Here is a 27,710-nt window from a genome sequence, read left to right as displayed (position 1 = left end):
GATTCCTTTCCCCTCTCCACCTGTCCCACACACCCCTGGCATCCATGTTTATTTCCCTGGCCCCACTCCCTGGAATACCAATCCCTTGCTTGGGTGAGTTTGTGTCTCCCCACCAGGCTGTAAGTCCCATGTAGGGAGTGTTGTGCTCACAACTAAACTGACAGGGCCTGGAATATCACACACACTGGGTGTCCTTGAGCAGGAGGAAGGGAACAGTGTGTCCTGAGATGGTACCAAGTACCTGTGTAGTACAGGGTGACAGTTTCCTCATCTGTGCCAACTTCATTAGCAGCCTGGCAGCTGTAGTTTCCAGCATCCTCTGGGGCTACTCCCTGAATGATGAGTGTTCCTTGGGCATCCACATGGATCCTGGAGTTATGCCAGTAAAACATGTGACATATTGTGGCTCCATAGTCGTCATTAATATCAAGTTAATGTCACTAGTCAATGACATTCAGACAGTGGCAAGTTTCTCTGGGTCAGTCATTTTTAGCTCACAGGGCTCTTCTTTGAGGTCTGAGTGACTGACCATGCAGGCCACACTGCACTCAGCCGATGCCCGGCAGAAGTGAGACAGATGCCACGCCCTTCCTGAGAAGACCCAGGCTGAGATTCCCTCCCAGCACTCTGCCCAGCTACTGCCAAGCCCAGAGCTCTCATCCCCCCCAACTCACCTGCTGTCCTCTGGCAGAGTGAGGCCCTCGCGGCTCCAGGAGATGTGGGGTGTGGGATACCCTGACGCTGAGCAGCTGACCCTCACCTCCACACCCTGGGAGAAGCGCTGGGACCTGGCATTGATGCTGACTTGAGGGGCCTCTGTGGATGAGAAGAGTCCATCTGACCAGCCTGGGTTCCCCACGCTGGCCCTGACAGACCCTCAGCCACAGTAGGGGTGGCAGTGGAGATGAAACACAGGCCCCAGAGCCAGAGACCCCAGATGGTACCCCTGGAAGTGGGGACTCTAGGCACTGACCCAGTACCCGCTAGAGCCTCCCAGTCTGAAACTCTCATGTCCTGGGGAGTTGCTTAGAGCTGGGTACCCAGCATGTGCCAGGGCTGGGGACAGTACATCTCTGAGACCATGATGTGAACCCCATGTCCTGCCCTAAAATTGCCCCCAAAGTTAGGTTCCGTTAATTGGGCATTCTCAGTCCACAGACCAGTGAGGCTCAAGCCAAGCTCCCAGCAAATGAACACACTTCCATGCCAAGGAAGACATAACTAATCAATCTCTTTCCTGTAGAGCCCAGACAGGTCCTCTCAACACACTCCCGGTACCATTAGGAGTTGCTGGCTCAACAAAGAGCACTTGCTAAGTTGCTGGGTTTTACCTTTGGTGGACCAGCACTCCAGGAGGAGAGTCTTGAGGAGATGGAAGCCACACCCCATCCTATACGGATGCCCTTTTCTCTGCCTCCTCTGCCATCATCCAGCCACTACCCACCCACCCCCCAATCTGTGCCCAGGCACATGAATCTCTGAACTCTCACCCTGCCTTAGCCCTACCTGGTATGATGAACCTCCAATAGCAAACAGAACTTAGCTAGAAGGAGACAGAATCTCCAAAGGTTCCACGGTTAAGAAGAGGGAAGGGCTTATGCTGTCCCCAGTGAACACAAGGTAGAATTCTGGGCTAGGGGACCAGCAAGAGTGGGATGTGCCTCACCTCGAACCAGAAGCCAGGTGGATGCCCTTGTGACCCCATTCACATTGCTGGCCACACACTGGTACTGCCCACCATCACCAGTGGTGACGTTGCTGACCTCCAAAGACAGGTCATGCAGCTGGGTGACTCGGCCCGCTGTGGCTGGTAAGGCTCGCCAGTCCCGGACCCAGGTGAGGTTGTAAGGAACGTCATCACCTAGGACTTGGCAGGACAGGATGGCAGTCTCCCCTGGGGACACGGTCACATTGGGGCCAGGAGCCAGCTGTGGCGGAGGGTCTGCAAGGACAGTAGTTTGGGAGGGATTGAAGCTGGGGTAGAGAACAGCTGTCCCCTGTGACCCAGGACACGTCAGCCAGCAGAGCACTCAGCCTGCATCTGCTCTCCATTCGGGGATGTCTGGCCCCTGGGGAGATTGCGTGTCCCCCATCACACTCTCCCTAGGGTGCTATCAAACCACAGCATGGATGTGTTCACAAGCTACAGCCAATGCACATTCAACAAGCCCTACTCAGATCTTCACACCCTCCCAGCCAAACATCTCAGCCAGGAAGAAACTGGCCAGGAGAGGGAGAAACTGTGGGAACATCTCTGCCCCTCAGCAGGGTGGCCTCTGAGCAGCCTGAGACAGACACAAGGCCACAAAGAAAATATCGCTAAGTCTGCTCTCCAGGAGCACAAGCCACCAAAGATCAGAGACCACCTGCCAGAAGAGCAGGACCAACAGGCCACATGGACTTACAAGAGATGAAAATGTCCCATTGTGTATGGTGGCAATGGCCTGTGACCTCCTTGCTTGGGAAGCAGGGACAGGATTGCTGTGAATTTAAGACCAGCCTGCTTCACACGGCCAGTTGCACACATAGCCAGGGCTACCTAGTGAGACTGTCTCAACTACAAAAAGAAAGAAAAATACAGTGCCATTGAAAATGTTTAGAAGTGAAATTTGGGGACAAACAGGAAAACTGGACAATCGATAAAATTAAGCAGTACTGAAATATTCATACGTGTGTGTGTGTGTGTGTGCGCGCGCGTGTGTGTGCACACACACACACGTGTGTTTTGAGACTATGTCACCGTCTGTAACCCTGGTGGACCTGGAACTCATTATGTAGCCCAGGCTGACCTCAAACTTGCAGCAACCCTCCTACCTCAGCCTCCTGTGCTTGGATTATAGGTGCAGCCATTATACCCATCTCTGGCCAGGGGAACTCATTTTTGCAGGGTGATGCCCTGTTTTTAGGGATATGTATTGAAATGTCAAGGTGGTTATAACTTAGTTTAATGTAGCTCGGCAGGAATGAAAACGGCTAGTGTGGCCAGATATCAGTACATGGCAGACCAGCTCCTGGGTCCCGCCCTCCTTCCTGCTCATCATTTACAGAAGTCAACTTTCCCCTGTGCTGAGAGGCTCTGACAGACTCACTGTCAGGTTGTGGAATCAGGTTGCTGAAATCTCCTGTAGTCTCACTTTCAAAAAAAAAAAAAAAAGAAAAGAAAATGTCTGAAAGACATTCCTCGGAGGAGCAGGGGAGATGGCTCCATAGGTAAAATGTTTGTTGTGCAAGCCTCAGGATCCAGGTTTAGATCTCCAGCAGTCCCACAAAATCCAGGTGTGGCAGCTTGGATAGATAGGAAGATCCCTGGGGTTCATTGCCTCCTACCAGCCTCACTGAAATTAGGTTCAGTGCAAGCTTTCCTAGGTTCCATGAGAGATCCTGTCTCAAAACCAGAACAGGTGGGGCTCAATAGAGGGAGGACCTGATGTCAACCTCTGACCTCTGCACTCATGCGCACAGGACAGTGCCCCTGCACACACATGCATATAACACACACAAAAGAAACTCATCAAATGCTAGACTGGCGGATTGCAGATGGCTTTGGTATGCTGGCTTATGTTTTCCCATCTTTCTGCCAGGGGTCATTAAATTGCATTTCCTTTCTTCTCTACAAGATGATTTGGGTCTCTAACTTTAATGAGGAAATCTCATTCTGGGACTGCCTATGGCGTCTCCAGTGTTGTAGAGCTCAGTGGTGACATCATGGCAGGGAGTACAGTCACCCTGAAAGAACACCAGGCATGGGACTGACATCAAGCAGGGCGACTGACATCCTACAAGCCCCAAGTGAGGTCAGTGAGCAGGTGGTCACATGGGTAGCCATGCTCTGAATGACAGACTATCTTCAGGTGCCAGCAGGCTAGTACCCTGCCCCAAGGATGGAGAGTGTCTGGGAGGAAACCCCAAGGGGAAGGAAGGAGTGAGGTGAACACAGAGAGAAGGGGTAGACCTGTGATGACAATCTTGGCGTTGGCTTGTCCTTTCCCGGCTCTGCTGACTGCTATGCATTGGTACATGCCTTCCTCAGCCTTGGAGGCCCGTGGGATCTCCCAGCTGCTGTTCCCTGACCCCCTGCAAAAGCAGCAGGTAGAGTGGTTACTTTGACCCCAGTCAGGGTTTCCCTGACTCAGGGAGGCTCAGGCCCCAAATCCTACACTGAGGGAACCCTAAATCCTCATTGAGGCTCAGTAAGAATATCCATGAAAAATCTGCAGCAGGCTGTGTGAGCTGAGCCCATGCCTTGACCTCTCTGAACTCTGAACTCCCATCCTAAGGAAGGGGTCTTGGGGGTCCCTCCACTCCTGATCCCCACTTCTGGGGCCACTAATGGAAAGGACCCACTCTTCCCATTCCAAACCAGGATGACCAGGATGACAAACTGAGCCCAAGTTTCTCTCCTGATGCCCACTCTTTGAGATCTATCCAGGACACAGGAGCCCCAGGGCCAGGGACAATTGCTGGCCATCAGTCACTCACTGAAAGTGCCGCTCCTCTCCCAGCCTCGCTCCATCTCTCTGCAGCTGCAGGCGGAAGGGGAGGGTGCTATACACAGAACAGGACACCAGCAGGGGCTGCTGCAGATACCCATGGATCCTGGGTGCCATGCTGACCAGCGGCACACCTGTAAGCACGCACAAGCTCAGAGCTCTACCCTACCATCACAGAGCCTGCCCCTGGTGCCTCAGTCACACAGAGGCCCTTAGGAAAAAGCAAGAGGCAGAGGTCAGCCCAGAGACGATGTGTGGTCCCATTCAGTGTCACTCAAGACAGATCACTTACCTCTCTGAACCTCAGTTTTTTCCTCTGTAAAATGGGAGTGAACCCTCCAAAGTTCAGGGAACACCAGAGAAAAGAGCATAAGAGCCCAATGAAGTGTGGGAAAGATGTTCAATGCTGCCAGGCATGTCATGACCATTGCACTCAAACTCACAAGATCTGCACTAGGCTGGGCCTGTCACCATTCTGTCACAGAGTAAAAAAGGCTTCATGGGACCCCTCTCCTCCGTGAGGACTTACACACAGTCAAGGGTCAGTGGATGGGGAGGAAACATTTTCTTGAGTTGTGTAAACATTGGTAAAATGTCCAAGTTCCCGTAAACAAACCCTCACTCATTTCACTGTAAGCAATCAAGGAAACTCATCAGGTTCTCCAAAAAAGACCTGAAGCCACAGAGGAAGTAGTTGGGAGGGGCCAGGGGAAGTGGGGAGAGGGTGAGAGAGTGAAATGGTGGGGTGATCAAACTACATTATATACATGTATGAAATGACACAACGAAATAATAATAAATACATGCCAAGAAAACACTTTAAAGTATTGAGCAAAGCTTAGGAGATTATAACCCAAATTAGTTTCAAGATGGACTCTATTTGGTGACATCAATCAGATGGTGTAAACATGGGGTGATGATGCCCTGTTATGAGGAGCTGGCAACAGCTGTCAGTGGAGAGTGCCCCACAACAGCACCATGGCTTTTGAGGAAGCCAGTTAGCAGACAGGCCTGCCTGGGAGGAGCTCTGGGGTCTGATCAGACTCCACCCACTGTGTGGGTGGGACTGTGCAATGGGTTCTTCTTTGGAGAGTTCAGTTCACCATATTTGTCCAGAGGGAACCCTTTCCAGTGAAAACACAAGCCCAGTGGGAAGATGGCTGTAACTGTGAGATTCGTGGCATGTTTGAGATAAAGCGAAAAGCTTCAAGGAAACTCCCACAGCTTGTGATGAGCCCCTTGGGGGCCCTGTTGGACACTACTGGCCTCCTCACCTGACCCTCGTCTCCTGGGAGCAACAGTCTCTTTCCCTGTTTGAGTTGTTTTCAGGAGGCCTCTGAGAAAGTCCCCAGCAGGGTCAGCTGCAGCCCACAGGGCAGACAAGAAGTCAGTCCATGCGGCTGCCTTCTTTGCATCCCAGCCAGAGGGGACAGGAGCCCAGTAAGATGCTCCAGGGGTGAGACAATGCACCAGACTGCCTGAGAGGCTAGGCTGGGGGGAGCGTGGTGGGTGACATCATGCCCTGGGCTGCCTGCCACATCCCCAGGGAGAGGGGTGTCAGACTTCCAGCCACGTCCTCAGCTGTGTGTGCAGCTGCTACTCCACTCCCCACAACCTGGGAGCCTCTCCCAGACAGTGGTTACCCCTCTTTTGGGCAGAAAGGGCCTACGCACCCCAGACCTACCCCACACCTTCGAACCCAGACAACCTGCTCTGAGGCAAATCCCAGCCTCCTCAGCTCTGAAAAGTAGGGAGGCAAAAAATATCCTGGCCCATCCCTCCCTATTCCCATTGGAGTGGCGATAAAGACCAAAGCTCACAGCTGCACCCCGAGGTCCTGGTTTCATCTGAGAGGACAGAGGGGACAAGACAGGTCTCCACTGATGAAATCTCTCTAGAAAGCCTCCTCTCAGGCTGCAAAGCAAAGCAGAGAGGCCCAGGAATAATAGCAGCATGGTGTAGAGCCCCAGATGCCAGAGGCTGGGAGTCAAGAGGAAAGAGGGGAATGAGGGGGAGGAGGGAAAGAGGAAGGAATCTCGGCCAGGTCTTCAAGGATTGTCCTTGTGTGGACTCTGTGGGTAGCCTCAAGAGCCAGCCCTCCCTCCTGCCCTCCCTTCTGCCCTCCCTGAACCTTGCTGGAAAGGGATGGGGACTGCTCCTTCAGGCACTTCTAGGGGAAGGGGGACAGTGGGCCTGGGAAGGGCAACAGTGTCCAGCAATGAGGTCAGGTGGTCCATGAACTCAGGCGCCCCTGCCAGGAGCAGAGGTGGAGCTGGGAAACTTAAGACTTTGTCCTAAGGGCTTCCTGCCTTCAGGACACGGGAACAAGAAAAAGCTACACATGTGGAAGCCAGTGGCGTGACATAATGGCAGCAGCAGCTACTGAGTGTGGTCTCAGGTACCCCTGCATAGCTCTGTGCAAACTGGATTCTGGAGCCCTTGGAACAACTCCAGCAGATGGGTAAACTCTATCTCCTATGACTCCCCAGAACTTCCTTGTGGGGTGCTCAGTGAGGGGCAGTCCCTCTGTCCACTTTTAAGTGGGACACACCACACACCTCAGTACTGCTGCAAGTGGGCAATGAGCCAGTGTTGGTAAAGTACTGTACCATGGCTTACGCTTAGTTTTGTGGGCCTCAGGGTGAATGAAGGATGGATGGATGATGGACAGCTAGGTGATTGGATGAATAGAAGGGTGAGAAGATGAAAGGGTAAAAGGGTGGATAAAATGATGGATAGGTAAGGAGTTGAACTATGGGTGGGGAAATCAATGGATAGACAGCCTGTTGTTTGGATGAAGCAAAGTGGATGGATGGATGTTTGGATAAACACACCTGGGTATATATACATGGATGAGTAGACAGATGGAGAGATAAACAGATGAGAGCGTGTGGAGGAGTGAGCTGCTGCTGAGTATATAGATGGGTAGATTGACTAGAGGATGGATGAGTGGGAGATGGGCAGAGGGTGTACAGATGGGAAGGAGCTAAGTGAGTAGGTAGATGGATGGCTTTATTCTAAATCTTCAAGCTGAAGGCCATGTCTGAATCATGCCAGGATTCACTATGATGCCTAACCGGGAACAGCTGTCTGCAGAAGCTTTCCCAAAGTAATCTAGCCATGAAAGGCCTCCAGGAAGACATGGCACGTACCTGGGGCCACCCCACTGTAGGAAACTCCAGAGACACGGAGGAGGGGATTTCCCTCGTGGTCTTGTCCCTTCACCTTGAGATAAAAGCGCTCCTTTGGTGTGTGGAAGGGTGGCCCAGCCCACAGCTGATGGGTGGACCCATTGGAGAGAAGCTGTGTGGGTAGAGTGAGGAGGGACTTCCCTGAGCTGTGTGAGAGCTCCACAGAGTCGAGGTGACCAGGTGCCTGCAGGCCTGTAGAGTTGATCACCACGGAGATGGGTACACCTGAAAAGAGAAAGAGGTGAATGGGCACTGGGCTCTGGGACCCAGCCTACTTGGCCCTTCTTCACCGCTCTGCAGCTCAGCATCTTCCCTTCCTCTGCCTGCGCAAGCTAAGGCTGAAGGTGGGAGGACAAGCCCTGTAACGCTGTCCGTGGTCCTGAAACACCTCTGCCTCTCCACCCTGCCTGGATCAGCTGTGTCCCTGCTTCTGCAAACCCAGACCCTGGTGAGATGGGACACATCATATGCCCCCATCCTCACCCCTATTTACCATGGTGTTGGCTGTGATCAGCCCAGAATGGGACGCTCTCCAAACCTCTCCCAGAAGTTCTATGGGTCCCATAGAACTGGACTGAGCTTTCACCATGTCCTTAGTTTATTTGGGAGCTTAGGTCAGGTCTCTTCCCCTTTCAGGTAACAGTTACAATGGCTTTTAAAGAAACACTGAGTCTGCACATGGCATGGAAGAGTCTAAATGTGAGTTCTTGGGATAGCCGAGCCTGTAAATATCGGCATGCTGCAGCATTCAGCCAATAGTATGTAGAAGCTCTCCAAGGTCAACCACTGGTGTGTAGGGATGGTCTCCTACATATACTAATGGCATATGGTAGCTGCTTGCCCTGGTCCAGGCACCCAGTGTTCACTTATCCACAGACTCCTCAAGCCCTAGTATTCCCAGCATAAAGGCAAGCACTTGTTAATATTTTCAGTTTCTTCCTCCATCCTCTTCTTCATTCTATTCAGTCCTGGTGATTAAACCAAAGTCTTGCAGACACATTGCAAGCATTCTACCACTAAGCTATATTCCTAGCCTGATTTTTTAACTTTGCATGTGTCTCTCCCTTTCCAGACAGTTTCAATGGCTTTTAAAGAAACACTGAGTCTACATATGGCAAAGAACAGTCTAAATAAGAATTCCATGGAAAGCCAAGCCTGGGAGTATCTGCACACATGTGCACGGGCACATACACACTATAGCATGTGTGGTCAGAGAACAGCTTGCTGGATTGGTGCTCTCCTTCTGCAATGGGGACCCCAGGGTCTGAACTCGGGCTGTGAGGCCTTTGACCGCTGAGCCACCTCACTGGCCCACTTCCTTACTTTTTATTTTAAGTCATGGTCTTGCCAGATTACCCAGCAAGCCTTGAGCTTGCAATCCTCCTGCCTCTGGATCTTAGGTAGTGGGGTTATAATATAAGCCTGTGCCACCAGGCCCTGCTTAGAGTATCTTTTCTCAATTGGCTTGTTGGAAGGGCCTCAGTTTCTCCACTTTCCTCGCCTTCTTTCTGCAAAGTAAACACTAAGTGAAGCCTACAGAGTCCTCCCATTCCAGGGAGGGAACCTCACCTCCAATTCCAACCCCTCCCATTCCAGCCTCCACCACATGATCACCAAGACACTTTTGGTAAGCCAGCAGCTTACTGCACCTGTCCCTCCTCTGAATTAGCAGGGTGCACAAGAGGCCTAAGGAAGCAGGACTATAGCTATGCAGGCTTCAACAAGGAAAACAGAAGAGAAAAGGTAAAATGCTCACCTTGCAAGCATAAGTACCTGAGTTCAACACCCAGAGCCCACAGGGGAAAGTGGGGCTTAGTAGCAATGAAAGCCTAGTGCTGGGATGTAAACATGCATGGATTCCTGGCGCCTGAAGGACAGCTAACCTAGCCTACTTGGTGAGCTCGGAGCAGTGAGAGACCTGTTCAAAAAATAATTGATGGTTGGGGAACTGGAGAGATGGCTCAGCAGTTAAGAGCTCTGGTTTCTCTTCCAGAGGACCCAGGTTCAATTCTCAGCACCCATGTGGCAGCTTCAACCACCTGTAACTCCAGTTCTAGAGGAAGAGATGCCCTCTTTTGGCTTCTGCGTGCACTGCACATATATGCAGGCAAAACACCCATACACATAAAATTTAAAACTGAAGCAAACAGGTCTGGAGAGGTGGCTCGGAGGTTATGAGCACAGGCTGCTCTTCCAGAGGTCCTGAGTTCAATTCCCAGCAACCACATGGTGGCTCACAACCATCTATAATGAGATCTGATGCCATTTCCTGGAGTGCAGGCAGAACACTGTATATATAGTAAATAGTGGTAAGATTTTTTTAAAAAATGAAACAAACAAAAACAATTGGCAGCCAGTGCCTGAGGAATGACCCCAGAGGTAGTCCTCTGACCTCCACACACATGTATATACACACACGTACCCAAACATACATGAACACATATACATACAGGAAAATAAAAAGACAGAAGAAACAGTGACTAAGCAAGAAAGGGGATCCTCAGGACCCCTTCAGTGGCTGGAAGGATGCTCTGAAGGTAAATGTCACCTCCTGGGCAGATAAAGAGGAAACTGGTTCAGAGTTGGTTTTTCACCCAGTGGTCTGAACAATAACCCAGGAGGACCCATTCCACAGTCACAGCGGCTCACACAGCCAGGCCTGCCCTGAACCTCCCACCACCTCCCATTACCATCCTCAGGGCCCAGGACTGGTACCTTGCAAAGGCCACTCGATGGTGTGGTTGAGGTCCAGAGAGGGCTGCATGGAGAAGCCGGCTCGGAAGTTGATGTTACTGATGCCCGATATTCTCACCGAGTGGCGCCCACTGCTGTACACCTGGAGCAGGTCCCCACCCACACCACCAGAGCATCAGGTCTCAGGACTCCAGCCCAGAAGCCACTAGCCACAGCTGGTAAAACCCCACACCTGCAGCTATAGCTCTATCACCTCTGTAAACACGTGAGCAAAGTCCCTGCTCCGTGAATACACAGAAGCCCAGCTTACCCACTCAGCTGGAAACTTCTCTTTCTGCTCTCTCCTAATTCCTGCAGGCCCTGCCTGTCCTCCCTGTCTACTGTCCTACTGCACCTTCCCTGGAGGCATTGTGGCTCTGGTCGCAGACATGCAGATCTGGAACATCGGGTGGTCAGCAAGGCCCCTTCACCAAGGGGCCCCCTCACCTGCACCAGCCACCACTATGCCCTGCACCTCATAGGTGCCCAGTGTCTGTTAAATAAGCAGGGGCTCCCACCCCTCCAACAGGCCATGCCTGTCCTCTTGCCTGGCTTCCAGCATCTTCCAGATACAGCAGTCTCCTGCCAGCCCCGCCTCTCTTAGCTCTATCTCTCAAAGTAACCCTTTCTCTGTTTACATCCCTACCCAAGACAGGAGTCTGAGCCATGTGCCAATTTAGCTAGACACTGAAGTTTTTGTCTGGACCTTTCTGAACGTCCTCCCAAACCACTCCACTCCCTCGAAATTGCAAAGCCGGTTGCTCCTTGGCTCTTGACCCTGCTGTCCTGTTGATAGACCCACATCACTGCCCACAGACCCAGGCTCTCCACCTGAAAACCCAGTGTCCTTACCTTGATGGCCCACAGCCCAGGGCGCTCAGGCTTAAAGGCTACGACCTTGGCTGAGTCTGGAATATTGAGGAGCACATTGAGACCTTCATCCGTCTGCAGGACCCTTCCTGTGGAGGTGACAGGTGCCACTCAGTCTTCTATCTTTCCTCAGGGTCCCCATGTTCCCCACCCTGTCTCTAGGAACCCAAGGTCCACCAACACTAGCCTCAAGTGTCCTTGGGACTGACAAGACTATCATTACTTTAAGTCCCCATTGGTCAGTTGCCACCAGCCTTCTAGCCTCTCCACCTGCAGGGACACCTCTCTGCTCTACTTGGTGCCCCCTCGCTCCTCCCTAATTTCTGTACCCTTGAGAATGGCCCCCTTGGCACTTTGCAGGGCGTGGGAGGATATGTGGTATATATCTGTAGGGGGTGTTGGGTGTGAGCGTGTGGACACACGTACACATGTCAGTTTCCTTCTCTCATCAAGTGGAACCCAGGAATGGAATTTGGTCTTCAGACTTGGCAGCAAGGACTTTTACCCACTGGGCCATCTCACCGGCCCATTTTTTCTTTTTTTTTGAGACAGGGTGTCTTGCTGCACTTGGAGCTCACTATTTGGCTGGCCAGGAAGCCAGGGAAACCATCTGCCTCCACCCTTCCCGCAGTGCTGAGGTTACAGGGTGGTTGCCACACACGATTTTAACATGGGTGCTGAGTATCCAGACTCGGGGCCTCTCGTTTGTGAGACGGACACTTTATAGACTGAGCATCTCCCCAACCCCTCCCTCCCATGGCCTCTTTCTGTCTCATCCTGGGCTTCCAGCTCAGTCTTGGATCCAAAGAGGAGTTTAGTCCTAGAACACGTACGTACCCAGTGGGTCCCGGACTTCAATCTCAGGCCCTGGTCCGCTCAGTGAGATGGTGACCTCCTTCAGGCTGGGGTCGAAAGGGATTCTCCAGGTGTGTTCCCCTTCCTCCTCGTGGTCTACAGACAGCAGATGTACTTTGGAGGCCTGGATCGCTGACTCCACCCACTTTAGCACCTGAGAAAGGTACAGAAGTTGAACTAGTGGGTGTGTCTGGGCTTTGACATGTCTGGCCACCCGATACGGCTCCAACAAGCTTCTACTGTGTGCAGAATCCATACACACCCTGTGGATTTTGGAGTGGCAACAATCTGTTCAGGTCCCAAGGCCACAGACTCACACTAGGCCTGGTTGGCGCTTCTACCCTCTTGGCTTCTATGGCTTCCAAACAGTGGCTGTATGTTAACACCAGGTGACTCAGCACAGAAAGGAGCACAGGCTTCTCTGCAGGCCACACTTCCACATCTCTTCTGTCTCTGGTACCCATGAGGAAGCCCCTGCTGCATACTGGCTGCCTAGGAGATATGGCTCCATCCCATGTGGTTCCTAGAGCCACAACTTCTCACAGGGTACTAGTCACCTAACCAGGACTGTGGGGACACACAGTCAATCAAATATGCTAAAAAATCTGCAGTGTGTGACTGGGTCACTGTGTGGAGCGCTTGCCTAGCTTGCAAAAGCCCTGAGTTTGATCCCCAGCACTGGAAAAGACTTCCTTGTACTACAACAATTGGAGGAAAAACACTGAAGTGACTTCTGCTTTCAATGGTAATGGTGCTCAGAGGCCTGAGTGTCCCTCTCGAGGACTCAGAGCCCTTTTTGGAAAAATGCCCTCTGCTAAATGTGGAAGGAATGACGCAATTAGGAAACCAGCATCTTGCAACTACTAATGAAATAATTGTTTCAGGCAAGGATCCTCCTCAGATGTAAAAAGCACAGGGTGTTAGATTGATGGAGACTAAATATCCACACAGAGCCAGTGTGTCACACCACAGGCACTGAAGTCAGTGTGGGGTGGGGAGACATGGCCTTGCCATACACGGCTGCCTGTCACCACTGTTCCCAGTGACACAATTTGTCATCAGTCACAGTAAAACTGTAGCTATTTGTCTCTTGATGTCATCCATTAGAAAGAAATCACAGCACCAAGCCCAAGACACCCCTCCACATACACCAGCCACCACCCCTCCAAGCCTTGGGACAAACTCAGGTTAGAAGTAGAAAGCAGGGGGATGCGTTCACAGCACATTTAGAACATGTGACAAAGCCTCTTCCGCTGGTGTCACAGAAAGGATGGCTCCAGATTGGAGAGGCCTTAATAAACAGAACAATCAAGTTGGGCAGGCAGCAATAATTGCAACCTGAGCTGCAAAGGCGTCTTCAGGGTACAGGGAGATAGCGTGGCAGGTAAGACAAAAGGCCGGTGGGTGTGGCAGCCCACCTGCGATGCTGGTGCTTGGGAGGTGGAGACAGAGGATCCCTAGACCATGCTGGCTACCTAGACAAGCCTAAGCTGGGAATTCCAGGCACAGTCAGAGACCCTGTCGCGGAACACACCTGATGTCAATTCAGACCTCCACATGCATATAACATGCGCCCTCAAATGCGTGCATGCACATACGTGCAAAAGAAAAGACATACTGAGGCCAACTGGGGGAAATCAAGCAAGGATTTGGTACTAGATTATAGTAATAAAGTTCATTAATTCTATTCCAACAATCTAGGCAATGGGGGAGTGGGGGTGACATGAGGCTCAGGTGAAGAGACAGGGGTGGGGGTGGGGTGGGGGTGACAGTGAGGCTCAGGTGAAGAGACAGGGGTGGGGGTGGGGTGACAGTGAGGCTCAGGTGAAGAGACAGGGGTGGGGGTGGGGGTGACAGTGAGGCTCAGGTGAGGAGCACTTTCATAGCACACATGGGATCCTGGGTTCCAGTCACAGCAGCCCCAATGAAAAATAACTAATTATAAATTATTTATGGATACCGTATCACAAGTCAACAAAATCCAGAGGGATAAAGAAGAGAAAAATGTAAGCAAGTCCTGAAGTGTTGTTAACTGTGAGGGTTAGGGAAGTTGTACGCGTATTAGACTTTTGAGACAGGATCTGTGTAACTGTTGTTGGTCTAGAACTTACTATGTGGACCAGGTTGGCCCCAAAATCAGAGATCTACTTCCCTCTACCTCCAAATGCTAGGATTAAAGGCCTGTGCCACCATGCCCCACCATTCATAGTAATTTCAAAAAATAAAAGTAATTCTATTTTTTAAATTTAGTTAGTTATTTGGCTTTTTTTTTTTCAAACAGGGTTTCTCTGTGTGCAGCCCTGGTTGTCTTGGAGCTCACTTTGTAGATCAGGCTGACCAAGAAATCACAGAGATTCGTCCGCCTCTGCCTCCCAAGTGCTGGAATTAAAGGCGTGCGCCACCATGCCCACCTTTAAAGTCCTTTAAAAATGATAATGTTGTAGTAAGTTTATCAGACACCTGGACGTGACGTTTGCTTGCCAATGTCAGTTGACTATAAATGGCTTCCTGGAATGCTGCCTGAAGGAGAAATAGCTCTGTGATTGATTAGCGACGTCTGCCATGGATATGAGACTAGAAAACAGTGGCTTGTGTGCTACCTGCAGGTAGTTCTGGCCCTAATTGGCCATCCTTCTGCTCTGCCTACCGTGTGCTCTTTCACAGAAGGGAAGGGAATTGGAAGATCTGCCTGAGATTTCAAGAGTGAGTATGTTTTACTGAGACTGAGAGCATGTGCTGGGAGACCTCAGTTATCACAGGACAAGAATTCAACATTTCCCTTCTCACCATATTTGGAGTTTCTTCATTCTCCTGTCTTTGCCTGGTGTTCTGGGAAACATGTGTCTTGACAAGGCTCCACCTGCCTTGGCTGATGGACCAGGGCGAGGGTCCTTGTCTACATGGAGCAGGATGGAAGGGAGACAGCACCAAGGAATCGGTGATGCCAGGGCACCACTGCCAGACAGTGAAGGAGCAACTCTGTGCCCACTGTCTATTCCTCAGGTCACACAGTGGGGGCAAAGGATGTGACTCAAAAAGCTGCCCCAGGTGACAATCTCCCAGACAAGTTACATCAGCTACTACACCACCAGGGCTACTGCAAGCTGTTCTAGAATGTTCTGGTGGAGAGAGAATGCCTAGCGATTCAGGGCACCAAGCCATGAAGATGGCTGGGACATGACAGCATCCTAATGACCCCAGCGTGAGGCAGCCTGTCTAGGATCCTGGGGGAGTGTGACTCTCGTGCTCACAGCAAATCCAGACCACCTTGTAGGGCTAGACTGAGGGTCAAGGCCTTCTGGACACGGCTATGCCCTCAGGGCTCCAGAGCGGAATCGGGGAGCCTTCTGAGCAGAGGACCTTCATTAAGCAAGCACAGTGTTTATTTGGCGAGTGTGATGGCTTCCAGATGTCTATGGGGTGGGGCCTGGTAGGCAGCCATGTGCTGGCCTGAGCTCTGGCCGCTGATGGAGAAGGAAGGAAAGAATCTGGCTTTGTTACTCTCTGCCAGATGACTGCTTCTGGGCCCTTCATGGCTGATAAATCATCCCCAGAGGCACTGCCAGGATGCTTGACAGCCAGGGCAGCTGAAGAAGCTGAGGGGACCGGGAAAAGGAATAGGGCTCACAGTTACAGATGTGGAAACTGAGGGATCAGCCTGGAATCACAGAGGGAGCACCCATCCAGTCCCAAGGCTCCGCCTCTTGCCAGCTGTGTACCCCAGATTTTCTTCCCAGCTCTACCTTGCTGAGAACACATGAGAGAGTGTACCCCTATTCTTCAGGGGCTTCAGTAGAGTGGGGAAGGGGAGAAATCTCTACCCCTCCTGCAGCCTGGGAGAGTTCAGCTGTGGTCATGTCTCACTATACCCTACCCAGTGCTCTTCCTTCATCCTGGCCACCACCTCAAAAGACAGGGGTCCCATCAGCACAATTGTGCACAAGGGAGAGAGCAGGCAGCATCCTTTGCCATGGGACTAAGTGTGGGGAGGGCATAAGGTCCCTCCTGAAGGCGACAGAGCTGTGATCTGCTACAACCCCTGTCTTGCCCCAGCAGCCCAGGTCTCACCCTCTCCACTCCCCTGAGCTTCTGGGAGGAGTCCAGGATGAGGTCATCTCCGGCTCCTCCTGATCCATTCATCAGAACCACCCAGTTAGGAGCTTCCTCGCCCCCACACCCCCACGGGTGTAGATAGCAAGTCACCTCTCTTCAAAGGGGTTTGCAAAATCTGGGTAATTTGTCAGGTGTACCTGCTGCTGCTGAACAAGAGATATGTCTCAACCCCCAAAACAGGATAAACTGTAGAGTGGGCTGTGGAGTTGGGGACAGTGAGCTGGGCAGGGGAAAAAAGCTTAGGGCTCTCCTGAGAAATTACAGGGTGATCCCCAGGCAAGACAATGGGGTGTATCCGTTCTTCTGCCCCTTCATGTTCTCTGTCAGCCTCCTGCATCACCATCGTTTATAGATGAATGTGAACTGGGCAAAGCCTGTGGGTACCACACATAGGAGGCCATGGTCCTACCCAAAGCCCATGGGTACCACACACAAGAGGCCATGGTCCTACCCAAAGCTTGATTTCAAAGAATGTCCCCCTTGGGCCAGGGACCAAGGCCCAGTAGATAAATGCACATGATGTGCATGAGTTCAAATTCTCGGGACCACACAGAGGCTGGCAGTATGGGAATGTGCCTGCCACCCAGCTCTGTGTGGGAGGTATACCGACAGGCAATCCTGGCCTCACTAGGCCAGGCAGTCTAGCTGCCCTGGTTAGTTTCAGGTTTAGTGAAATACCATGACTCAAAAAGTGAAGCAGAGAGCAACTAGAGAAGATGACCAATGCTGGCCCCAGCCTCCAAATGCACTTACACATGAATATATACAGTCACATACACCATACAGCCTAGGACAAACCCAAGGTCACATTGCCTGCTTCCAGTACAGTCCCCTACTGTGCCAGGATGATCAGAGTTTGAAATTGCCTTGCCAGGGAGAGAAGTTCTTCAATCCCTCTGGATATTCTGGAATAAAGTTCAAAAGGGGGCTCCTTCAGCCTGTGAGGCGAAGTTTATAACCAGAACAAGCTAAGTGCCAGGACAGAGGGCCCCAAGTTGTTCAGAATGTCTGATCCTCCTTGACAGTGCATGCAGAAGGTACTTAATAAATGGCCACAGTTGTGTGAGCAGAGTATATCAATCCTGTTGCACGGAGCATACTCTGTGAAGGTTAAAGAGTTCGCTTCACGTGCTTCCTCAGAAGTCTGAAGACTTCTCCCAGTTACAGCCCTACTGGCCTGGCTTCCCTGGGGAATAATCATGGCTTTGGCTGTCCCAGCCACTTTCCCAGGCTTGCTGAGTGTCTGGGAGCATCTAGAAAGAGCCAGATCCAAGGCGTGCAGCTCTCCACGCCCGGGAGCATCCATGCCACCATTTGGAGGAGCCCAACCCAGTCATCAGTGGTCACCCCAGGAGAGCCCTATAGCGAAAAGCCAATGGGCTCTCCTGGGGTGCCTGGAGACAGGGGTCCTGGCACACTGTCCTCAGCGACATGCCTTGCCTCTGTCTGAGTTGTCTCTGGAAGGAAGCAAGCATCTCCCCTAAAAGCAGGGATGAAGCTGTCCCTCCACTCTGAAGTGCCTCCCGCCCTCACGTGGGGCTCAGTGCCAGGAGAGGCTGATGAGCCAGAAATGAAAGCTTGCTGTGTCACAGAGACGCATAAACGCCATCTGTCAACAGGGAGCCAAGGCACGCTAATCTAAACACGGCCCCAGAGACCAGTCCTCTCAGTTCATAAATACACAGCTCACAAAACCCATCCTGGAGGCCACTGCCTGCTCTGAGACACCTTCTTTCCCAGAGGAGCAGGCACGGGGATCCCAAATGCTCTATCCCCTAGCTACTTTTGGGAAGCACCCATTACTGTTCTTGGGTGTCTGCTGAAGTGCCCTACACAGTCCAGCCCTGAGGGCACTCATCTAGTAGCATTGAATAATCACACAAGTGCAAAATGGCAATTATGTAAAGCAGTACAGGGAGCCGGGAAGGGATGTGCAAAGAGATTTGACCTTGGCAGGGAGTCGAGGATGGCTTCCTGGGAGGGCACACATATCCGGGGAGGGGTCGGGAGCTGAGAGAAGGAAGCCTGAGCAAAGGCTCTGGGGCCAGAAGAGCAGGAGAGAGGCTGGCTGGGCTATGAGAGGTGAGCAAGAGGAAACACAGGCAGAGGTTCTGATAAGAGTCTGGATATGCAGCCGGGCGTCGGTGGCACACGCCTTTAATCCCAGAACTCGGGAGGCAGAGGCAGGCGGATCTCTGTGAGTTCGAGGCCAGCCTGGTCTCCAGAGTGAGTGCCAGGATAGGCTCCAAAGCTACACAGAGAAACCCTGTCTCAAAAAACCAAAAAAAAAAAAAAAAAAAAAAGAGTCTGGATATGCAGTGCAGCAGGGGACAACAGAAAGGACATATAGGTCAGATTTGATGGCGTGCCCTGTGGTACTCAATACAGGCTCAAGGAAGCTGGGTGTTAGATTTGATGGGGTGTAGGGGAACCTGTAGCCAGCCCCTAACTATCATTCTATACAGGCTCAAGGAAGCTGGGTGTCAGCACTGAGCAACACTTCCAGCCTTGCCCAGTGATTCCATGACCATGGCTTGCACTCAGCTAACACTGGAGGATTTGCAGCACTGAGCTAGGCCTCTTGGCTCAGCTAGAGATGGTGGGTAGGCCCTGAGCTGCTGAGAAGGATGGACACAGTAGAGAGAGATGGGTTCTGAAAAGGAGATAGCTGTCATTTGGCCAGGGAGCAGGACAGGGACATAGATACCTGGTATTCTCTGGGCTTAATGAATCTGGAAGCTGGACCTTAATAGGGTTAAAGCAAATCCCTCCTCTGCTAAATCCCCAGAATCCTGGACCCAATCTGTAGTTCTCTTGCCCCAGACTCTGGGACAGAATCTGAAACAACCTCACAGTCACACCAGAATTAGTCTACCGGAATGGGACATAGGCAGCACCCCAGGGTGCTCTCCAAGTCTCAGACCCTTTACTTTCAGAATGTTTCCCAGGTACTTGCCTGGTGGGTTGGGGAATAGATGAGACGTACAGAGACTGGAGGTAGGCACTCGGCAGCACTCAGTGACAGCTGCCAGGCAAAGCTCCTATGTACATCAAGCAAGGCCCAACACCCTCACCCACAGGGGCAGCGGGCTCAGAAGAAACACTCTGTGGTAGCTCACCTCTGTCACCTGCTGCTTGTCCAGCTGGAACACCTGTCCAGAGCTGGTGGATGCAATCTCCTCGTAGGCCAAGTAGCCAGGATGGGTGCGGTTACCACAGTCCCCAGTCAGTACGAAGACCACCTGGAAGATGGGCAGATGAGCCCAGGAGAGCAAGAGCCCAACCACAGGAGACATGGAAATAATGACAGTGTCCTGTGGGTGGGGACCAGGAGCTGATGCAGGGCAAGTGCTCCCACAGCCAGGAACACAGCAGGGGTTTCATGAGTAGGGTGACATCTACAACAAAGAAGGCTGCCAAACTGGACTCCTCTTAGAGTGGCCCCTGGAGGCCAGTATGAGGAGAACCCTGAAGAACTCTGGAATATTCTAGACAAGAGAGCAGTGATGCCATCCTAAACCTTGAGGTTTTCCCCAAGAATAGACTGGCCCTTCTCCCCTCAGCAGCCAGCAGTACAAAAGCAAGAGGCAGAAGTCGCAACCTGTCTTCTGAGCTGTGACACAGGACTAGGGGGCATGAGCTGCAAAGACTAAGGCCTGAGGATGAGGGCGGAGAACTACTGCCCAGGCTCCAATGGGATGAGGAAGGCTCCTGCACCAGGAGCAAGCCTTTAGAGAGGTGTGACTGTGGCTGCAGGCCTGGGCTCTGGGTCTACCAGAGAGAACCCTGGCTCCACTCTCCAGGGGGGCTTCACACTCTTCCTCCAGCCTCCTGCATGGCTGCCCATCCCATCCCTAAAGTGGGCCTCTCACCTGAGACTGCTTCAGCTGCAGGAGCTGCAGGAGCTCATTCTTCTTGTGGTAGTCCTTGGCGCGGGCATCGGAGAAGACATAGATGAAGGACCCAGGGTTGGCAACTTCCACAGCAGCCTTGATGGCACCCACACTCATCTCTGGGCAGTCACCACCTCCCTGGAGGGTTGAAGTGTGTCACCAGCTGCTACCCACCCCATCTACAAGGGAGCAGACTGGACAAACCTCTAAAACCAGTGGGAGCTGGGAGTCACCACAGACCACCTCAGTGTGGCTCACTGGGTCGGGCCTTGGTATGTGTTTGTCCTTCCCAGCGGATGCCCTAGTTGTGACTTTAGATAAGTGTCACTCATTCTCTCACCTGGATGAGTGACAGTCCCACCCTTTAGAAGGCATGGAATACGGGGATGGAACAGCCAAGGCTGAGCAAGCCTTATATGTGAGTGTGTAAATGTGTGGTGTTTGTATATGTATTCTTATGTATATGCACAGGTGTGCATGAATGTTTATACACACGTGTGCAAGTGTGTGTGGAGGCCAGAGGTCAATGTTGCCTGTCCTCTAACACTCTTCACCTCAGGTTCTCAGACACATCTCTCACTGAATATGGAGCTCGCTCATTCTGTTAGGCACACTGGCCAAGCGGCCCCAGCAGTCCTCCTGTCTCTGCCACCTCCTCCTGCTGGGATTACAAACGTGGCCAACCACATCTGGCTTTTCACATGACACTGGAGATCTGAACTCTGATCTTCATGTTTGTGTGGCAGGCACTATGGAATGAGCTGTCCCCAGCTCACTCGTGTTTCCCTACCACATGACAAGGGAAAGCTGAATGGGAGCCACTGTGACAGACAGGCTTAAGAAGCCCTGTGACAGCCAAGGCTTAAGGGGTAAAGACTGGAGCTGGGCGGCGCAAGTAGAAAGGCCCACTCTGTCACCTGCCCTGGCATCAGATCCTCAAGGAGACACACAGCACCCAGAGTTTTTGTGGGGAGACAGCACATACTGTTCACAAGCCCTGCGTGCTGCAGCAGCGGATCCCACAACACAGCTTCCTTGGTTCACTTTCACCCCAGAAGGACTTCTGAGCCTTTGGTGTTCTAGACCCTGCTCCAGGTGCTAGGGGACCCAGCTGAGAAGCAGACACCACCTATCAAGTCCTTGTTGTCAGGAAGCTGGTGACCTCAGTGGTCAGGAAAAGGACAGATGCAGGACAAGGCTGTTTTGTAAGGCAAAGACATTCAGGCGGCTCATACCTGGCTTAGGGATCTGGACTGAGCTGTCCCTTAAGCCTCCACACACACCCTCAATGGAGCAGCACCTCCCCCACTAGTTCACTACACACCAGGGCTCTGTGAGGTATTTGTTCTGTGGAATGAGGAGAGGAGCCCAAGAGGTACAGGCTTCTAGGACCCAACCTGGGGAATGGGCCACGGGCTGAGGGAGAGGCAAGGCGGGGAGGGAGGAGGATGCCATCTTGGCTCTGTCAAGGAAGAGGAAGAGCCATAAAGATGGTGGACAGCCCACCTGAACATAGAGTTCTCTCAGCTCTCTCTGGAACACCACTGGATCTGCTGTGAGGGTCACTGGACCAATATCTGTGGGAAGAAAGAGACACGGGCGCATTTCACAGAGCACAGAAAGGCCAAGGGCAAATCCATTCTCCATTCCAAAAGTGGTCTCAAGCCCCCTCTAAGAAATCCCCACCCTGCCATTCCATCCATTCCTACTCCTGGAGGATAAGGGATGCTGGGAAAACAAACTGAATAGGAAACAGTTGCTCCATTCTGGAACACCCAGCAAACAGTCAGCCTGCAGCCAAGCAGTAAGCTCAAAGCTTCCCAGAAAGTCCATCTTTCTGGGAAAAGCAGCAGAACCACACACTGGATATGAACAGGGATGTGGGGCAGGGGGATGCCCCTCCAAGGCTGAGGGAACTCAAAGTCACTGCACTTCAGAAGAGAACTCAAGTTTCTGAAAGCTATTTAAGCTATTTAAGTTTCTGCTCATAGCTATTTAAGCAAGTGAAAACACTTGTGCTCACAGAGCTCAGGTACCTAACAGTCCTATTCACAATGGCTCCAAGCTGGTGGCAGAGTTCTTGAACCCTAGTAACTGCCAGACAAACAGAGTCCATCTTGGTTGAGTACAGAGTCTAATGGCTAAAAAGTAACATACAGGCAGGCAGCATATACAACGTGGATACTATGCAAAATGCATTACTCACTTCCTGGGGAAGACAAAGAAGGGTGTTGTAAGGCTCCATCCTTCTGCTCAGGGTGGTATGATGTCTAAAACTAGGGAGTGGTTTCTAGAATTTTCTTGGCTCTTGGTGGATTGTTGGGAACTGGAGTATGGGAAGTGAAGCTGTAGATACTGAGGAACTAGTGATCAGTTCCCAAACTCAGCAAGAAAACAGATGAAACCATCAGGTAAGAGTGTGGGAGGGTCTCACATGAAGGAAGCATGAGAAAGAAGCCAGACGTGGGAGTGCACCATGAAGAGAAGTTGTCTGTGGATCAGAGGAGCTTGAAGAAGGCAGAGGGGTCAGCTGGGGGATGGCGCAGTGGCCTAGACCCTGAAAGGAGTGTGGGTTCCATGGTGTGTTGTCTGTTGAGAGCACACAGCTGAGATTCACACATTCTGTTATCTGTGGATTTAATATATTTTAACAGCCTCAGTGGTCATGCTTGTGTGGTAACATTTTGTCCCTGAACCATTGCCCAGACCCTGGTTGTTTCTGTGCCAGATAATAGCCCACGGTATTTAAAATACAGACGGACAGACAGACAGATTATAGATAGATAAGTAAATAGATGGTAGAAAGGTGGAAGGATGGATAGATAGATATTAGATAAGAATAGATGCATGGACGCATGGATGGATTGACAGATGGCAGATGAAGGGAGAGATGGATAATGGATGGGTGAATAGATAAAGATGACAGGTCCTGGATAATCACCCTTCCTTCCTTAGAAGGATGGAAATAGCTAGAGGGTTTGGTTTTTTGTTGCTCTACATGGCAAGATTGAATATCAGTCACCGAACACTCAAGCTCTCCTCTTTGGCTTTTCTTTATCTTTGAATGTTTTATGTCATTCTTTTTTAAAAATAATGTTCTCTCTTTGCCTGTGTGTGTGTATGGTGTGCATGCATGTGTAAGCATATTCACATGTGTGTGGGTACTCATATGTATACATGTATGTGGAGTTCAGAAGTTGACATCAGGTGGATTCTTCAATTGCTCTCTACCTTATATATCAAGGTCGGATCTCTGTTGAACTCAGAGCTCTCCTACTCAGCTAGTCTAGCCAGGTGGCTGCAGGGACGCCTCTGTCTCCTGTGCCCTGAGATTGCAGGTGGGCTGCCACTCACCTGGAATTTACCTGGGTACTGGGAACCCGAACACCACATAGCAAGCACTTCCACCTACTGAGCCATCTTCTCAGTCCATTTAAAGACATTATTATTTATGTGTATGTATGCCTGTGTGTGTATATGCCACATGTATGCAAGTGCCTGCAGAAACCAGAAGAGGGCGTCAGATCCCCTAGAGCTGCAGTTACAGACAGCTGTGAGCCACCATGTGGTACAGAGAGCCAAGCTTGGTCCCTCTGCAAGACCTCTTAACTACTGACCTGTCGCTCCAGCCCCAGTTGTTTTTAAGCACGTTACTGGAACAAGACTCTGATAACCTGGGCAGCTCCTGGCTGAGGGTTGAGCTTCCTGGACCCAACATCTAATGCTCAGCCTCCCACCACCTAGGTTCTGGGAGAGTCCATCCTGGGAGAGAGGGTCTCTGTGGTGGTTTGAAAGAAAATGGCCCCCAAAGGGAGTGGCACTATTAGGAGATGTGGCCTTGTGGAATGTGTATGGTCTTGTTGCAGGAAGTACATCACTATGGAAGCAGGCTTTGAGGTATCATATATGCTCAAGATACTGCCCAGTGAGACAGCCCACTTCCTGTTGCCTGAAAGATATAGAACTCTCAACTATTTCTCCAGCACCATGTCTGCTTACACACCACCATGTCCCACTGTGATGATAATGGACTGTAAGCCAGCCACCGCATTAAATGTTTGCCTTTATAAGAGTTGCCATGGTCATGGTGTCTCTTCACAGAGGTAGAAATCCTAAGACAGCCTCCTCTGGGAGAACATGTCACCCCAAAGCAGCTGTCTCTTGTCTGGCCTCCTCCTGCCCCAAATGATCAAATGTATGGATGCATCTCAATAGATTCCACACTTCTTCCCTAGTCCTCAGTCCCAAGGCAAGATCAGCTAAGACGCCAGGAAGGGGCTGAAGACTCAGAGATCACCCGCCAGCTGCTCAGGGGGTGGATGCATGGCAGGCCATCGTCAGGGAAGGCTGCCTGTGTCCCCACTGGGCCAATACCCAGCTTCCAGCAGGACCTGAGTACAGGGCCAGACAGAGCAGGATATCAGGTTTGTCACTCTGAGAGTTACGTGCGTGCGTGCGTGCGTGCGTGCGTGCGTGCGTGCGTGCGTGTGTGTTACTGGGTCCCTCCTCTCCCTAGTTTACCCTATCTGGAAAAGCTGGCTCTGGACAAAGAAAAGAACAAAACAAACAAAAAATCCTAGAGGTGACCCTTCCTGACATAGCCAGCCTCCAAGTGAGGCTGCTATTGCTGCTTTGTGTCAGTTCATTTTCCTGTTGCTGTCACATAACACCTGACAACACCTGATACTAGCTGGTTTATCCAGAAGAAAGGTTTGTTTCTGCTCACAGTTCTGGAGGGTAATGGGTCCAAGACTATGATACAGCACCTGCAGAGGGCCCTGGGGGTGTCATATGGCAGAAGGGGAAGTGAGCAAACTGGAGAGCATGAGGGCAGGCTCATCGCAGAAGAACTAACTCAGTCCAGAAAAAAAAACACTACCAACCCATTCCTGAAAGTGCAGCCTCATGACCTAAACTCCTCCCTTGGGCTCCACATTACCACATGGAAGAATTAAAGTTTCCATAAATCAGCTTTGGGGTGGGACAGGCCATGGAAATGGTGTTGACAGGCATGAGTCTATTGTTACTGGAGGTGAGATTTTTTTTGAGAGAGACAAAGTCTCATGTAGCCCAGGCTCCCCTAGAACTTTTATATAGCCAATTGAATTCTGATCCTGCTGTTTCTACCTCCTGAGTTGCTGGAATACAGGTATACACCATCTCACTCAGCTTGTTCAGTGTTAGGTGGAACCCAGGGCTTTGAGCATTCAGGGTAAGCACCCTACCCACTGAGCCATATCCCTAGCACAATAAAATCTACTGTTGAGTCCAGGGAGTGAACTGACCAAGGCATTATGGGCGGGCATTAGTAAAGATGGGGCTGGAATCTGGGTCATTCTGACCCCAGCTCCAAGCTGTCAACCAAGATAGAGGCTGCAGATGTTCTCTGCTCATTTCCTGGGCCTCATTGCTCCTGGAGGGGAGTGAGGTTCGTGACTGAAGGAGGACATTTGCCAAACAGCTGGGCAGATGTAGCGTGCAACCCCTTAAAGCTGGGCACACTGGCCGTGGGAATGATTAAGCCTGTGACCGTGACTCCCCTCACCCAGCCTCCTGCATACAGTCCCAGAAGCCTGAGCCAGGCTCATCTGTATCCACATGAAAATGAAGAACAGTGAACCCAGAACTCTCTGGGACATGTGTAGAGTACACAAGGTTAGAAAAGTCCAAGTGCTTTGCCAGCCCTTGTCTGGCCCTTCAGGTCCCAGTGCAAATAGTCAGGACTGTGGCTGGGCCCCCAGAGTTCATCTGTAACAATATCTCCTCCTCTTGTCAAGGACTCTTCCCAGATCCTTCCTTTCCCATAGTCAAGTAGCACTTGAGTCCCATAGCCAATTCTCAACACACACACACACACACACACACACACACACACACACACACACACACACAGAGTAACCTCAACAGAATTCCCTACCCGCCACCACCATGCCCACCCACTCCAGGTCTTAGCTATCCCATCTCTAGGAGGCAGAGGCTGGAGACAGTGGCATGTAGGCTGCTGGGATTCCGTCACTTCCTGAGCCTGAACCAAGATGACACCTTTGAAGATATCTCCAAAGACAGACACAATGAGACAAACCCATTAAACTGGTGGCCCTATCCAAAGAGCTCCCTCCTCCCCAGGAGTTCAGAAGCTCCTCAGAGGCCCCTGCCAGGGCTTCTTTTCTTGACTACTCCCTGGATCTTGGCTTAGTTGCTGCTGTTCATTCGGTGTGTGCTGAACCATGGTCCTGCTGGCATTGGAGATTCTGTTTCTGCTATTCCCTCTACCCAGGGTGCTATTCCCAGTCTGTCTGATCCTTCTCCACCCAGCTGGCACTGCAACTCAGCAGTGCCATTTCAGGAGCAACTGCCACCAAGAGTGTGGGATTCTGGGCCTTTCTGACTTCACTGAGGACCATGGCAAGCTGGCACCTGCCTGGCTTAGGTAATCATTCTAGCCTTACCTATTGAGTAAGGTTGGGCCTAGGAGGCTGAGCTAATTCCACACCCCACACCTCTGGGGGCCTCCACTGTCAGACCCATCATCCCTTTCCACTGGCAACCCCCAGACATCCAGGCCCCACCTCTCCTTCTCCCAACTTCCCTCCCCTGCAAAGACTCGGGCCGGAAACCCCTTGACAAGGAACTGTCTGGCCCAGTCAAGCCACTCCTGGCCACTGATGTGATATGAGCCAGCAGTCCCCAGGATACATTCAAGATTCACTTCCCCAGTATATGACTGTGACAGGGTGATGGGAAACAGCCTGATGTAACTGAGCCCCACAGGTACTTGGTCTCCAGTCTCCCCGGAGAGCACCAAGGAGTGAGAACCCTCTGGCTAAGGGCTGGGGACCTGTGGGCTGAAGGAATGAGGACTCTCCTGCTATAGGGGAAAGAACACAACACTAAGGGAATGAAGACCGCTGTGATAAGCAGGGAAAAACCCCGGGCTAAGGAGGTAAAGACCTCCCAGCCTAAGGGAAGGAAACCCCAAGGCTGAGGGGGGGTACTCCTGGGCTAAGGGGGTAAACGCCTTTACATTAAGTGAGGGAGAACTGTCCAACTGAGGGACTGAAGCTCCTCAGGCTGGGAGGTAATCACAAAATCAGGGTGAAGGGAGGCAGTAAAGACCTCCACACATACATGTATACTGGTTGCTCTCGTGCATGCTAAAAAGTTGTCTATGAGCAGCTCTGAGGACTGCAGCATGAGTCCAGTGCAGCCAACACAAAACTCCTCCTTCAGGGTGGCAGCATACCTGGAGACCAAAGGCAAGGGAGACTCTGGAAGATTCTAAATTGGCCAACAGTCAGACATATGCAAATTAACACAGGGCACCTTCAACATAGCATGAAGCCCTTATAGCACACTGAACAGACAGAGATGCAGGTCAGGATGTGATAAACGCAGTCTCCCAATGTGTCCTGGGCAGGGCAGTATTCAGGAAAGTTTTCCATGCTGATCAAAACGTAAAAGGCAGGGGCCACTTCCACAGAGCAGTTTCATTTCCAGGAATGCGTCCTGCAGACACATTCCAGTGCATGTGTGTCTGCTACAGAGACAGAAAGGAGCCAGCTTTG

General features: G+C 51.5%; 1 protein-coding gene across 1 annotated transcript in view; it reads right to left on the bottom strand.

Moving 5' to 3' along the window:
* The window catches only part of LOC100758433 (hemicentin-2), a 147,775-nt gene that overhangs the window by 108,359 nt on the left and 11,706 nt on the right, over positions 1 to 27,710 (bottom strand). The window contains exons 2-13 of the mRNA XM_027423879.2: positions 21,652 to 21,722; positions 20,125 to 20,283; positions 19,372 to 19,494; positions 12,122 to 12,293; positions 11,267 to 11,373; positions 10,397 to 10,517; positions 7,643 to 7,906; positions 4,480 to 4,624; positions 3,953 to 4,074; positions 1,667 to 1,942; positions 675 to 816; positions 242 to 369 (exon numbers count right to left, since the gene is read on the bottom strand). Of these exons, the coding sequence (XP_027279680.1) occupies positions 242 to 369; positions 675 to 816; positions 1,667 to 1,942; positions 3,953 to 4,074; positions 4,480 to 4,624; positions 7,643 to 7,906; positions 10,397 to 10,517; positions 11,267 to 11,373; positions 12,122 to 12,293; positions 19,372 to 19,494; positions 20,125 to 20,283; positions 21,652 to 21,722 (1,830 nt within the window). The remainder of the gene's footprint in view (positions 1 to 241; positions 370 to 674; positions 817 to 1,666; positions 1,943 to 3,952; positions 4,075 to 4,479; positions 4,625 to 7,642; positions 7,907 to 10,396; positions 10,518 to 11,266; positions 11,374 to 12,121; positions 12,294 to 19,371; positions 19,495 to 20,124; positions 20,284 to 21,651; positions 21,723 to 27,710) is intronic.

This window comes from Cricetulus griseus, chromosome 6 (assembly GCF_003668045.3).
Source record: "Cricetulus griseus strain 17A/GY chromosome 6, alternate assembly CriGri-PICRH-1.0, whole genome shotgun sequence".
NCBI lineage: Eukaryota > Metazoa > Chordata > Mammalia > Rodentia > Cricetidae > Cricetulus > Cricetulus griseus.
Note: the sequence above shows the minus strand (reverse complement) of the source record. Positions and strands in the feature narration are given on the sequence as shown.